This window comes from Taeniopygia guttata, chromosome 10 (genome assembly GCF_048771995.1).
Source record: "Taeniopygia guttata chromosome 10, bTaeGut7.mat, whole genome shotgun sequence".
In the NCBI taxonomy this organism is placed as follows: Eukaryota; Metazoa; Chordata; class Aves; order Passeriformes; family Estrildidae; genus Taeniopygia; species Taeniopygia guttata.
In genome coordinates this window covers 14,850,812-14,865,654 of record NC_133035.1, presented here as the reverse complement: position 1 = coordinate 14,865,654, position 14,843 = coordinate 14,850,812, and the positions used below count along the sequence as shown (strand labels likewise).

Here is a 14,843-nt window from a genome sequence, read left to right as displayed (position 1 = left end):
CCTCCCCGCCACGAGCACGGGGCCAAGGACGCGCCTCGCTGCCCTTGGCCACACAAACTAACTACCAACCTCGGACCAGTCACGACAAACGGCGCACGTTTACCCATCACCTAACAAACCCTCAAGAACCAAGGCCACCTTCACACCTTGCAGATGTAAGGCAAACGCCCTCCGACACCAGCAAGCCCCACAGCGAGGGGGTCTTGCCCAGGCCAGTCTGGGGAGACGCTCCTGCATCTCTCCTGCCCCTCCCTTGGTGAACACCAAACAGTTATAATACTCAGGTCAATATATATAGGTACCACGTAGATATATTTGTGTCGCTGTCCCGCGCGTTAACGAAGACGACCAACCCCACCAGGCAGCACTCGTCCTTTCTGCCCCCTCCCCTTCCTCCCGTGGCTGTGCAGGAACGTGGCCGGGACCACCCTACGTGGCCCCATCGCACTGCCCCACAGTCAGCTTCAAGGCTCCTTGCTGGTGCAGCGTCTTTAAGGCTTTGAACTCCAAGGGCATGGTGTGCGGGCTGGCCTGCGAGGTGTAGCCGTACTTGAGGCTGTCGTAGTAGTGGTACTTGACTGGGTTCTGGTTCTGGTCCAGGGGAAAGGGCCAGAAGCCGTAGAGATAGATCTGGTTGCAGAAGCGGGTGGCCAGGGTGTACATGAGGAGGCCGGTGGTGGGTCGCTTGATGTGCACCTTGTTGGTCAGCCAGTACCTGCAAAGGGACAGTGGAGCCGGTTATTCACCCGCACACCGACCTCGTGTCCTGCACCTTTTCTCTCTCCAGCCTCTGACTGAGATGTATTGGTGATTCAAAGTGAGAGGATTCTGACTAGCACAGTTCTCCGTGCCAAGAAAAAGCTTCCCTAGGGACTGCATCCTCCTGCTCTCTGTCTGCTGGTTACATCACACTTGTTGCCATGGCACTGAAGCATCTCATGCCTCGACAATCCTTTATATAAAACAAATTGCTTGCAACAGTGGCCTTCGGTACTTCAGCCTACAATTATCTTCCAATCAACCCTGGAGATCAATACCATAGACCAGAGCATTCACATGTCAAATAGACTCCAAGAGCCCCTCGTAGCAGACACAGTCAAACACATGATGATGACTTTCATTGATGAATGAAGATTTTACTCTGACAGCAAACACGACAGGGCTAGAAAAACATCTGCCTTGGAACAAAGGGTCACCGGGCTGCAGGAGCTAAAATGCACTGCTGAGTTCCCATTACACCCAGCGACTGCTGCTGTGATCCTGGACCAAGATTCATCACCACACTCGGCAGCATGAGTCCATCAGACACACAATATGGCACATTGCAATAGAAAATGTGAGATACGGAGGTCAGCTGTGCTCGCTGCTGGGAAGCACGTTAGGCTTTATGAGGGATGGCAAAAAGAACAGGGGAAGGATGTAGGGACATAGCAATGCAACAGCAGAAACGGTATCAGCTGTGGTATTTTGGGCTGCTGATAAAAATTATTGCAGAATCAACATCACATCCTGTAAGAAGATGTTTCCAGTGCCCCGTATTTATTGCAAAAGCAATTTATCTGCTTCGCTCAGCAGGAAAACAGTGTCAGACGAGCAAAATCAGAAAGCGAAAGGTTTGGGGAGGTAGAAGATTTCCCCATCAGGCACAGCCCCTCCTCCCCCAGCATGTCTGATGCCAGCACTGCCCCAGCACACTCCGCTGTGCTGCAGCCTCTCTGTGCCCTTGGATTATTTTTAACAGGTATTTCCAAGGGCCTGAGCTCAGGTGAGTGACTGGCAGCACCTTGGACAAAAGGCATGAGGAAGCAGAGTAGAGCAGGATGGCATTTCTGTGCTCTCACCAGATGTTTGGATCCTGAGCTGGGTCCTGCAGTGACAGTGGAGCCCCAGGAAGTGCCTTGCTCCTCATTTGCACTTTCTGCTGGGCTCCTGAGAGTCTGGTGCTCAGACAGCAGGAACCCTTGGGAGAGCTGAGCCTTAATCCTGCAAATTAGCTTTTCAAGAAAGCCATTAAAATTTAGCAACCAAGGCACAAAACGTGCTTGCTTGTTCTCAGCCAGATAAGAGAAAAAATTGACTTTTCTGGTGAATCAAATTCTGGAAGCAGAGTGATCGCCTCGGCATGTGCAGGAAGGGCACAGGGACAGTTTTTTGGGGTGGCACATCCAGGGGTGCTCAAGGGGGCTTTAGCAAAGGATGAATATCATGTTTTGGGAAGGAGGTCTTTGCCTGGCTCATGCTGGCACATGAAAAGAGCAAGAAACTGGGGGCAAAGCAGTATCATCAGCATTTTTTGTGCTTGCCCAGCCATGCTGGGCTGTGCTGTGGGGACCCAGCAGAGCTCACTGCAGTGCCAGGCAACCTGCTCCCACAGGTAGCCATAAAGCAGCCTCCTTGATGAGTTTATGGGTAAGCACATTAGACCCCCAGTGTGCAGAGGGAAATGGGAGATTATCACAACCATTTAACACTGTGAATTAGGATATCCTCATGCAGCAGGGAAGCCACCTGGGAAGAACTGTCAAGTCATATTAAGCAGCTGGCTTTGAAGGAGGACAAGTGTTTGGGTATGTCCTGCAGCTGCTTTAGCCTCAAAACCCTCCTTTCTATCAATTCACCAGCTGCAGTACACAGAAAAATACTGGTGACCTTTTGCCCCCCCAAAATACTAACTTTTGTGTTTTGTTGAGAGGATGTTAATACTCTATGAACATCCAAGGATCCTGACAGCAAGATGAAGTGATTCTTGTACAGAGGCACAGGCCATTCATGTGACCATCAGCTTCATGCATATTAACAATGAGAAAAATGACCTGGGTCAGACACTGAAGCACCCTATAGACACATTCTGTCCTCTGCAACCCAGCATACACAAAAAATCCCTTGTGCACACAAGTGTGCACAAGCCACCACCCTAAAACAGCCCTACCACAACCAACCCAGTGTATCCACCTCACCAAATGCAGCTAGTGAGCACTCACTTGATAATACTGGGGTAGGGAACACTGATAATTCATTTTTTTTAATATTGAAAATGAAAACCTGGCTCTTTTGTCTGTATTTCCACTTGTTGCAGACAGGGTATTGCAAAAACCTCACTGATGCAGCATTATAAATTCTCAATGCAGCTTTGAGAAGGGGTGAGGGGAGTCCAGGCTGTCCCAAATCACCCACACAGATGACATAACACATAATGCCCAATCCATAAAACAGGCCATGCCACAGCTCCTGCAATTTGTTTCCTGGACAGTGAAGGTGGGAAATCCTGTGGTGAGGTCTGGGAAATACTTTTTAATGACTGTTTTGTGATGGGAGTGTCAGAGCTATGCAAGACCTTCCTCTTATCTCTCCCACCACTGTCCAGCTGAGACAGCAGCCACAACCCTGGTGCAGGAGAGAACAGCTGGGGATGGAAATAAAACCTAATTAATTCTGTAAATCCAAATGAGGTTGTCTGGGCGCACATGGGATGCTGTGTCAACAGCACACCTTTAATATGTGAGGTCCAGGATTTTAATTAGGAGGAAAGATAATCTCGGAGCAGGCAGTAATTATTTTTCAAACTGGCTACACCAATCACCATAACTATTAACTGCAACATTTTATGGAAAGAGACAGCAATTAAAAGAGAAGAGCAAAGAGCAGTCCTGAAACCCAATACCTCTGTTCTAAGAGCTGTTCTCCCAGTGAGGAGCTGGTGCTGTGTCTGTAAATAAACCCTCAGGTGTGGATGCAGCTCCTGAGATAGGCAGGAGCCTGAGCAGGATGTGGCTCAGAACAGGAGCCATGATTCTGTCAGGGGAAAATTGCCTGAGACAGCCCTGGTTTCAGATCAGGACAGTGACAGATGGAAAATGCCATCAGATCTTCAAGGCCATCTTTTGTAAGGAGGCAGCCTAGACACAAGCCCTTCCTGAACTGAGACTTAAGAAGAGCAGCTCAGAGAGTCTCATCCTACAGCTGGGAGATGGTTCTGGTTGCTCCTCATCTCCTAATCCCCAGCTGGAGAAGATCAGAAGTCCCCTGAGCAGAACTGCTGCCATGTGCCTCTTGTAAGGAAGCTGCTCTGCAAAAGAATCCGCTGTGCTGGGACCTTAAATCCCAGTGGGAATCCTGCAGGAGGCAACACTGAAGCTGCCCCTAGGAAGCCACAGCTCATACCCAGCCAGGGAAGGTGGCAGCCACCCCACTGCACCCCTGGAGCACATGTCCCAGCACACTGAGAGTGCTCATCCTCCCCAGCATCACTGAATGTGGGGAGGAGATCCTGGCCTGGATTTGGGCTGGAATGCTGGGAGCAGAACTCCTCCCTGCAGGCAGCACTCAAGGACTGCTAGAGAGGGCAGGGATCTGCTCTCTGCTTGCCATGCAGAGAAAAACCTAAAATAACTTGTACCCTCCAGGTAAGGGTTAACTCACACGATAAAATTAACAAAAAATCCATTGCCCTCATGAAATGAATAAAAGACATAGGTCAATGAAGAAATCAAATTTCAGCAGTATCAGCTGCTTTATTTCATGATACAAATCAGAATAGCTGAAATAATGCAATTTCAGACTCTTTCAAAAAAGCTAATTCATAAAAGGGTGATATAAACACAAGCTGTTGTGGAGGTGCTAGTCCTTGACTGGCAGCAGTGTATTATCAGTCTGCCACACACCCCCTGCTCCCAGCAATACCCAGGAAAAGCCAGACACAGATAACCAGAGCGAGTGCCCTGAGTGACGCTGCTGCAGGTGGGGACAGGAGCTGTGGAGCTGGCAGGGGACAGCACATAGCTCAGTGCTGGGTGGATGGGGGTGAAGTGCTGGAGCCCAGAAAGCAGCTGATATCCCCCTGCTCTGCTTCTTCCAGCCCTTTTTCTGTCCAGGTATAGTTTCCTCTGTCACCTCCACCACGACAGCCAAGAGCCATGAACAATGATGAGAGCTGTGCTGGACAAGCAGGAACAGGCATGTTCCCATCCAGATGCCAACACTGACCCAAAAACTGCATCTGGTGTCAGCTGGGCTTTAGCCACAGGCTGGGCAAAGCCCAAACACCAAACTCAGCCTCCCTGTCTAGGCTGGATCCAGATCGTGTAGCCTGGTTCTGGTTTTGGTGACTTGGCACAAAGAAATCAGCTGTGAGCCACAGATAAGAAACTTTCTTCTCCTCCAGATCTTGAGCTCTGTGATGCCTTTTCAAACACATATGGTACTCAACACCCTCAAGCTAAAGGTTTTCTAAACAGACAATAAAGGAAAAGAATTGAGAATAACCTTATTTCTTCCACTGTTCCTTTCCATGCCCCTTCATTTTTTTTGAAAAACAAAAGACTGAATCTTCCAGATTAACAAGAACAAATTAACTCTCTTGGGCCCCTAGTGCAGACACACCACAGCTCGGGTTCAATGTGCCTCAAGTGCAGAAGAGGAGAGCATAATAGCTCACACAAGGACTTTTTTTTGCAGGATATCCACTGATCTAACCCACACATGGCTTTGTGGGTGCTCACAGTTCCCCCTCACATCCCACTCCAATCACACACTTGTGAATGACTGTTGTCTTTCCCTACAGTACCCTTTGGACATCATTTTCCTTCACCTGAGTGCAGGACCACAGTCCTTAAACCATTTGTTTAATGTTTAGGGGAAGGGCTTTAAGGCACAATACCCCAGGGCAGGCATTTCAGAGGAGCCCCAGAACTCCATAAGGGAGGAATGATGAAATAGCTGCTTTAGAAAACCCACAAGTGGGTGATGCTGGCCTGACACTGCTGGACACAGCAGAACCAGTCCTGAGACAGAGGGTGAGAAAAGCAGAGCTGGGAGGGCTCTGAAAAGGAAAAGCAGGAGCTTAGGTTTGATGTGTTAGAGGAAAGCAGAGGCTGTGGAGGGATGCAAGAGAGTGCAGTCAAAGCAACAGGTCAGGAGAAGCATCTGCACACAAGTCCTGTGTGAGGCAAGTGAGGCAAAGGGGGCTGGAATGGAGGTGGCAAATGGGGACATGAGGAGAGGAGGGAGCAGGTGTGGGTTTCCACGGCTGATGGATGGGAAAGGCATCGTGCCCTGACACCTGAGCTGAGGGCTCAGCCCTGCCCGGGTGTGAGGACCCAGGCAGACACCCATGGGTGCACCTTGTGGCCTGTCAGGCTGCGGTTCTGAGTGTGTGTGGCACCCTGGGCAAGGGGATTGTCCTGAAGAGCACACAGCAGCTGTCACAGCTGTTTGGATTTAAACCTAATGGGAGACCAAGCCAAGGAGCTGGAAGGTTTATTGATTTTTAATTTTTTTTTCTCTCAAGAAACCCTTAACAAAATCTTATGGGACTGGAATTGGTTACTGCCAAGAGCCCCTTGTGATGGACACAGTGAGAAATGCTAGAGCAGATTAGACAAAGTGAATGGTGTCCCTGAATTCGCTGCAGGGAGTGACAGACAAACCTCCCAACACAATTATTTTCCCTCTCTGCCTGCATTTCATGTTATTTCTCTAAGGAAAGCTGCTTGGCAATAGGGATTACAAGGCTTGTTGGGGACACTAACAGGCAGCCTATAAGGGGTTTGCTTGCTCCCCAGCCAGGCAAGGTGCGTGGGGCTTGCCAGAGGAATTGCCCAGGGGACATTTAATGGAACTGCTGCCAAGTAAGGCACGAACACACCCTGAAACACACAGCACTGTCCCCAGGAGCCGGCTCCCTGCCACCAAACTGCCCCCCTCTCCAGCCCTGGGGGGGACCTGGCTCCCTTCTGAGCTCCTCCACTGGAATGCTGAGGCTCTCTCCCCTCCTGGTGTGAGAAAAGCCTGCGACTATCAGCAAACACTTAAAGCACCCTCACAGCTTGAAAGGTGATGTCTCAAATGCTGCTGTTAAGGACAACAAAACCAAATGCTTTTTACTTATCTCAGCAATGCACCCTCTACAAATGCCCCAAAATGCACTGAAAATTATAGGAAAAATGCTCAATTGCCACTTGAAATGAGTTTTGGTTTGAGGGAAAGCAGAGCAGGACAATAAATACTTTGGTTCAAGGAGAAGTCAAGGGCTCACAAATGTATTTTGCTGGTAGTGGAAAAAGAAAAGGCAACACTTTTGCGGCCAAATTGAAGTTGGCTGAGATGTCAGCCTTTGTAGAAAGTGCTATTCCTTGGGGAAAAAACATAAAGGGGTGCCTTGGCTGAAAAACTTCCCCCATTTCTCATTTCTTTGTGACTTCCAAATAAACTCAAGGTAGAGGATAAAAGGTAGTTTTATCCAAAAAGGGAGAAGATGGGACCTCTCTGCAACAGCTGCCCACTGCAGCACAGAAGGATGTGCTGTGGGGCTTTGCGGCTTATTCATTCTCTGCTGCACACCACATGCCACAAAATGTGTTTGTTTCACAAAATTCAGAGCTGTCAAATAAAAACATAGTGCTGTGAAGCAGCACAGAGAGAGCTGGAGAGACAGAGGATGTTGTTGGAGACCAAACCCTTCATAAGCAAAAATATGGGATGATCACAGGAATTGGCCAGTGACACAGAAGATGAGTAAGTAAACTCTGAGTGATTCTGGTCAGCTGGACCTGAGGAAGGATTCCTTCACCCCAAACCACATCATATCAATTACCCTGAGCAGAGGGTCAAGACAACCCTACTGGTACCTAAGAGACTTCCTACAGAGCACCAAGAGCATCAGCCACCTCCCTCAGCTGTGCCCAGCTCATTCAATTCTGCCCGAATCACTCTCAAATCCACCCAAGTCCAAACCTAAGGAGGCTGCACTAAGGAAAGGGTTAACACTGACTCCAGCCTTCCCCCAGCACAGCACAGCCCTTTGCCCCCCAGCCCTGGGTGACCCCTCTGTGAGCTCCTGGGCCAAGCCACAACACAATGGGTCAGTGTAGAAGTGCTCCCATCAGTTCTGGCTTTCTGAGGGGGCTGCACTTTTCATTAGATTAATTGCTAATCAGTAGGCATCCTTGTTTTCCTGCTGATAAGTGTGAGAGCAGGAGGGCAGGTCAGGCAGCAGCTCTCCTGGCTTAGAGGGCAATCCCTGATGAGGATTAGCACTGGCCTCTGTGGTTATAATTGAATTAGTGCAGCCTCTGTGCTGCCAGGAGCCACCTGGCCCTGCCCCAGCACGGTGACCAGCCCAGGGGACAGGATGGAGGTCTTGGCTCTGTTTCCAGCCAGGACTTGGGGTTTGCCATCAGCATCAGCCACTGTCCAGCCACATGCTGGTGCCACCCCCAGCTCCCTCCAGGTGCTCCCTGCTCTGCCTGCCTGCATCCCTCTGAGCCCCAGGAGGTTTAGAGAAGCCCAAACCCACATTCCTTGCACGAGACCCCAGTGAAACCCATGGTTACACTAAAACAAGTGCAGAAGGAGAACACTGCTCCAAGCCACGGGTGCACTGCTCTGGGCACGAGGCAGCACCGAGCCCTTGGGTGGGCTTCTCCCAAAATCCTGCACCTCCTCCAGCCAGGCAGGTCCTGCCAGCCACAGGTGGTGGCTCCAGCTCTGCTCTGCTGGAGCTGCACAGGGACAAGCAGCGTGCCAGCCAGCCCAGCTGGACCGCAGGGCTGTGGCACAGGAAGGCCAGGAGGATGCTGTGAGTTGGAAGATAAGCCCAGCAGCTGAGCTTGTGGAGGCATCCTCCTCTCCCATAGGAAAGCGATGCCTAACCCTTGCCAACTCCTCTGCAAAGCTTCCTATGGGAAGTTTCTGCCACTAGGAATGGTTGCCAGCACAGGATTAGCAGCCTGTTGATTTAGAGGGCTTATTACAGGAGCTTAATTCTATTTTGACAGATGAAAGTAAGTCAATTATAGCTAGAAATAGCTCTGAATTTGGGTTGTGGGATTTTTTTTCCTTCCTGTCTTCCCCTTCTGTGAGTTGTGGTATCACTTCCTTTCCCTTCTTTACCTCAAAGCCAGTGTTTTCTGTGAGATGCTTCTCTGGCCCAGGGAAGCCTCTAACACAGGCACTTGGGGCAGATGTGGTGTTGCTCATTACTGCTGCCTGTGAGGCACCATGGCACCACTCCACTCCTCCCAGCCTCCCCAGGCTGCCCTAGAGCCCCTCCTTGGGTTTGTTCCTGACAGAAATGACCCCAAAAGCTGTCCCCTACCCACCCCCTGCACTGACACACAACCTGAGCTGGGACAGGAAACGCCCAGCAGAGACCAAGTGACCTGCAGGGCTCAGACTCAGAGGTGTGCAGGAGAAGTGCTCAAAGAAATCAAGGAACATTAATGCTAAGGCTTGGAAGTGGGAGCACCAGCTACACAAGGAAATTGCCATCCTGTGAGATTAACGGGGTCTAGTCAGGATCAGAGGACAACTGCTGCCATAAGTCATCTCCAGCAAAAGCCACTGTCTGCCTCAACTCCCTAAATGCCTAAGGAATCATGATCTTCCTAGAGAAATAAAGCACAAAAGCAAGAGCCGACCCCATTCCCAAATAATTTATATGAAAATCTCACCCCCAGGGCTCTCCTTTATTGTCTTTCTTTTCTCCTCCCCACCACACCTGTGTCTCCTGTACACTTGAAGATGCAGGCAGAGAACAGAAATACCCTTTCCTTCCCTCAGAGTAAACCCAGTCACCACCAGCTTGCCCCGTTTATGTGATCAGCAGGACCAGACCACGTCACTCCCCTCCCAGCCAGGCTCACCCAGCTGACTGAGGAGCTGTGTCAGACCTGTGTCACTGAAGCACAAGGTGACAAATCTCATTGCTAGCTCAGTGCACACCCGTGTCTCCAAGGAAAGCCCCAGCCACAGGCTTGGGAGTTCTGGTGATGCCCCATGAAAGCACAGGAGGTTTGGATACTGCTAAAAACCCTCACACTCAAAGAGCACAGTGGGGAGCCCCTGCTCACAAGGACCACCCACCACCCCATCCTCATGGTCTGCAGAAGGAAACAGCTTGTGCTGCTTTCCCCCAGCACAAACCCAGCCCAGGAGATGCTGGCTGGGACCCCCAGAGAGGCGCTCACCCTCGGACAGCGTGCAGCAGGCGCAGCGAGGGGTAGGCAGTCCTGACGTTGATGTGGTGCTTCAGGATGAGCTCGTTCACCCACTCCACTCGCTCCTTGCCCCCCTTGGCCATGAAGGCTGGGATCCAGAGGATGCTGCCGTTGAGGCTGTGCAGGCGCTGCAGCAGCTTCTCCCTCCAGGTCTCGTTCACCAGGTCCTCGAAGGCGCGCTGGATCACCGAGGGGTTCATCGTCACCAGGTCTGTCTTCATGCCCACGTCCTGAGAGTACTCCTGCACGGGGGCCAGGTTGCACCTGCAAAGGGAACACCCAACAGCCCTGTTCAACAGACTGAGGGAGGGCAGGGACGGGCACGAGGGGGGTGTGATGCCAAAAGCCAGGGCCGGTGACATTGTGCCCATTCGCCCGCGCTTTTGGGAGGAAGAGGAGGGAGAATGACCCTCTGCAGTAAATTAGTGATGATGAGCCATCTCCATCTCAGGCCACCATCCCTCAGCACGATTTGCCCCTGGGACCAGGCTAATGTCAGCCACAACTGTGCTGTATCCAGGGAGCAGCGGCTCTTCTGGTGCCTCTCAAAAATACCACCAGCAACAAAGCTCCAGTCTCTGCTCTCAGGTTTTAGACAAAACAGCCTTTTCCACTCAAGGAAAGCACTTGACTCTTCAATTCCAGCCCTGCTGGAGTAACATTATCCCAAAAGCCTTTCCTCCCCCTGGAGAGTCTCTGCAAACAGCAGACCCGGTGGCACCGGTGGCGATACTGACACCACCAGGAGGGGGATGCCAGGACATGGTCTCCATAGGGTCTGGCTGTCTGGAGACACCTTTTTCTGTAGTGTTCATTGGTGCCTCCTCTCAGATTGTACATGTGGGCACTGGCCATTCTGAGCTCCTGTGTCACAGCAGCGTGAAGGCTGTAAAAATAAACATTGGACCTGTATCCTGGACACAGACCCAATCACTGGACACTGCCAACCCTGCTGAAAAGGCTGCTTGGATGGAGCAAACCTCCCTCAGGAAGATGCAGGTTCCAGCAGTGGCTCAGACAACCTACAGTGGGAAGTGTGTCTGTGCCAGACCTGCACCAGCACATGGCTGGGGAGAAGTTGCTCAAAATCTCCATCCTCACATCCAGAAAAGCTTTTCTCCAGCCATTTTGCTGCCTGACATGAATGCCCCTCACTAAACTTTGCCAGCAGCACAGTAAGCAGTTTTTCCCTCTGCTCACTTGTGTTCCAGTTAAGGATAACACTCTGTCCCCTGTGGGCAGGCTGGAGCTGCCAGCAGCCAGGCAGCTGGAGCAGCAGGGTTTGAGTGGGGGACAGAGGTGACATTATCCTCATTCCCATGTCACACCAGCACCGCCTCTGTGAGCTCCTGATGGATTGGGCTGTCCTTGTAATAGACTCACCAGAAAACAAATGTCTGCATGTACATAAATCATCTGTGGATTCCACAGCCTCCCAACTAACAGGGGCATTGGGCTGGGAGGGCAGGAGCTCCTCCTCTCCACTTCAGACACCACCAGAAGTGAATTTGGTGTATCCCAGCAGGGCTCAGGATGTGCTGCTGCAAGGACAATGGCACTGGGGACAGAGGGGACACAGGGGAGTGTCAGACCTGGCCATGCACAAGTGTGGTGCATTCAGGGCATTGTGTGGTGCACCCTTGTGCTCGAGCGATTTGAGGAAGAATCAGGTTTGTGAGAGCCCAGGATGGCGTTTGTTTTCAAGAGGACAAACCTGAGAGAAGAGGAGGTTGTGGGGAGTAATGGTGCAGCACGAGAAGAGACAAGGTGCACTTACAAGAACACGTGGGGTGTGGGAATCCAGGGCTCCCTCTGGCTGCCCTGGCAGGTCTGGGACCCTGGCAGGGGTCAGGAACCCCCCTGGACAGAGCCCCCAGAGACACTGTCTGTGATCTCTGTCCATGGAAAAGAGTTTTCAGTCTTACAGGATGAATTACAAGCTCTGAGTGTTTGATATAAGTAATAATTAAGTGTGGCACAGGGGCAAAAGTAAAATTTTAGAATTCTAGATTAGGGGTTCAAAGGTGACAAGATGGAGGAAATTGGGTGTGTCTTGTCCTTTTTCTCCTTCTTCATGCCCTCCATGTTTCACTGTAGTGTTGGCATTTTTCTGTTGGTTTAGTCTGGGGACACACTGTTCAACGTAGGTGACAGATATTGGCACATTATTGTAAATATAGCACAGGTAGTTTCTGGTATTTAATGTTTGTAACATCCCACTGAGGGGCAGAGCCCCACACGCTGCCCTGCAGGACAGAGCTGCGGCAGGGCAGCAGAACATGTTAGAGATAAACAGAATAAACAACCTTGAAACCAGCACAGACGAATTATGGCTTCTGCTTTGGCAGCGGGGCAGAAAGACAGAGACTTTCTACAATCTCGGAATCATCAATACCCACAGATTCCGACAGTGGGGAGCGCTTGGAGACGCGTGGAGGGTTCCCAGCAGAACTCTGTGAGTGGCCGTGGGGCTGTGAGGACCCCAGCCCCCTGCTCTGCTCCCAGGGCCCCTGAGCTGCAGGAGCAGTCCCCTCCCTACCTGATGACGAAGCTGTGAGCGTCGATCTCGGGGCCGCAGCCGCTGCTGAGCAGCACCCCCGAGTTGCCCACGATGGCACAGCTGGGGAACTGCTTGCCCTTGAGGGGAGAGGTGCGGGGCAGCAGCTCGTACAGGTTCTGCGACACGTTCATGGTGCTGTCCCTGTCAAAGACGTAGTGGATGATGTCCCCCGGCTTCAGCGTCCCCTTCAGCACTGAAATGTCCTTCTCTGCATCCAGGAACTTCAAGATCTGTTTCCTGAGCACAGGGAAGAAAACAGCCTTATCAGGTGAGGTACAGAGATAACCTGGGTCAGATGTAAGGTGAGCTCTTGCCTCCTGGCTGCCCTCACTCTCTGGCCAGTCCATCTCACTTTGCTCTCCAGGCACAGCTTACTAAAGGTTATCTCCATCTCAATGCCTGCTCCCTCTCCACTCACCCCTGCCCGGGGCAGGCTACCACAGTAAGCCCACCATTAGTGAGGGTCCTTGATTTCACCAGGCAAGGAGGTCTCCTTCCCTCTGTGACCCATCACCTGCACACACAAATTCCACTTGGCCTGAAAAACAGGGGCTCAAGTGCTCCTTGTTTTGTCATTGCCAGGCCAGCTGCCTCAGCTGGAAATTCCTTTCCAAGCAATCGTTTACAGATATGAAGCCTATCTCAGCAGGAGGTAAGTCTTTTTATTTCTTCCTTGACTTCTTTAGATGATACACAATTTGCCAGCTTGCACTGGAGAGGACCAAATCTGTCTCTTGTCCTACAGGTAATTACCAGTACCTGATCTTCAAAGAGAGTGTCTGGTTGTGTCTCCATTTGGATGAGGCTGGTTTAATGTTGTGCTTAATGCTTTCATTACTTCTGTCAACAACAGCTGGAGATGAGGAGTCATTTATTACTACTTCAGCTCTAGAGAAAAGAAAGTCGGGGAGAGGGAGACAGAATCCGTTAGCATCCCAATGGCACTTCTAATCACCATCTTCAGCTCTGGCTGCTGGAATTCAAACTTCATCAGAAAAGCAAAATTGTAGTTATTAGCTAAACAAGAAGTGAAAGCCTGTTCGTATTTTGCTACACTCAAGCAGACAGACAGAGATCCTTAAATACCCGCTCGCTTCCACAAACACAGACTGACAGCCAGGCACAGCTCCACAGAAAACACACCATTACACACTGAGCTGCATGCACAGAAAATCACACAGTGACGGGCTGGCAGATGGGCACTTGCAGACAAGACACCCCAAAGCCCCCAAAATTCACAAAGAAACTTCCTAGCCAAGGTGGCTGCCCTGCTGCCTCATGGTCACACACGAACATCCCAAAGTGAAGCCAGCTCAGCTCCTGGAGAAGATTAAATTCCTCGCCAGGGAGGAGCAACTCTCTCTTCACCCACTGGGAAAATTAGTTCAGCTGAGCTGCTGGGTGCAGCTTGTGTGACTGGGCTGTGAGCATCCTGTACTAAAGAGGGGCAAGCTGGCTCACTGGAAACTTTTCCCTGCTTAGAATTGAGCACAAAGATTTCAGCACCCATATCACCTGTTCCAGACCAAGAAATGAGCAGCAGCCAGATGCTGGAGATCACTGGGAGACCCCAGTGTTTAATCCCTGCTCAAAGAAGCAAATCAGCCCCAGCACTTGTGCGACATTAAAATCAAACTGCATGAATTGAAGGAGCTTCCAAATATGTGGTTCCAGCCAGCTGCCTTCCAAAAAGAAAAGCCAAGCATCTCATCAAGAAGCTGCGTGTGTATCTGCAGACCCAAAAAAGCCTTCACACTTCAGAGCACTCTGAAAAATACACGGCCAAAGCACTCGCTATCAGCTAAAGGGAATCTCCCTCTCCACTGCAAAGGGCTTCTTCCAGCTGGGAAATGCTTTGTAAATAAATGCACTTATATAAAGCACATAAACCCTGAGGAGGGAGCAGAGTGAGAGATGGGGCAGAGGTGGTAGCCCAGGCTCATGGACAAACATCCAACATCCTGGGAACGTATCTCCAGCCCAGGGAAAGAGCTCCTCAGAACAAATTATGGCTCACACTGTATAATGTTTCGAAAAGGCGAGGAAATGTGTTTAAAAACGCTGGCTGCCAGTGTCCTGATGTGTGTGTGTACAGTACCTCTCCAGAGGCTGTCAGTCTGTTGGATTTGTTTGCTTCTTGCATTTTGCTGCATCACTCATGTCTTGAAAACCTCACCTAAAAGGTGTCAAAAATTATGACTGAAGTAGTAAGGTAAAGCAATCCTGGGAATAACTATGGGGTTTTTTGGTTTTGTCCATTTTCTGTGTTTTGGTCACAGGTGGTGACA

The 14,843-nt window shown here is 50.7% G+C and overlaps 1 protein-coding gene across 1 annotated transcript in view; it reads right to left on the bottom strand.

The window, feature by feature from the left end:
- Positions 1 to 295: 295 nt before the first annotated feature.
- Positions 296 to 14,843, bottom strand: part of ST8SIA2 (ST8 alpha-N-acetyl-neuraminide alpha-2,8-sialyltransferase 2) — a 28,930-nt gene continuing 14,382 nt past the window's right edge. The window contains exons 3-6 of the mRNA XM_030281407.4: positions 13,315 to 13,443; positions 12,535 to 12,792; positions 9,966 to 10,259; positions 296 to 715 (exon numbers count right to left, since the gene is read on the bottom strand). Of these exons, the coding sequence (XP_030137267.1) occupies positions 430 to 715; positions 9,966 to 10,259; positions 12,535 to 12,792; positions 13,315 to 13,443 (967 nt within the window). The 3' untranslated portion in view covers positions 296 to 429. The remainder of the gene's footprint in view (positions 716 to 9,965; positions 10,260 to 12,534; positions 12,793 to 13,314; positions 13,444 to 14,843) is intronic.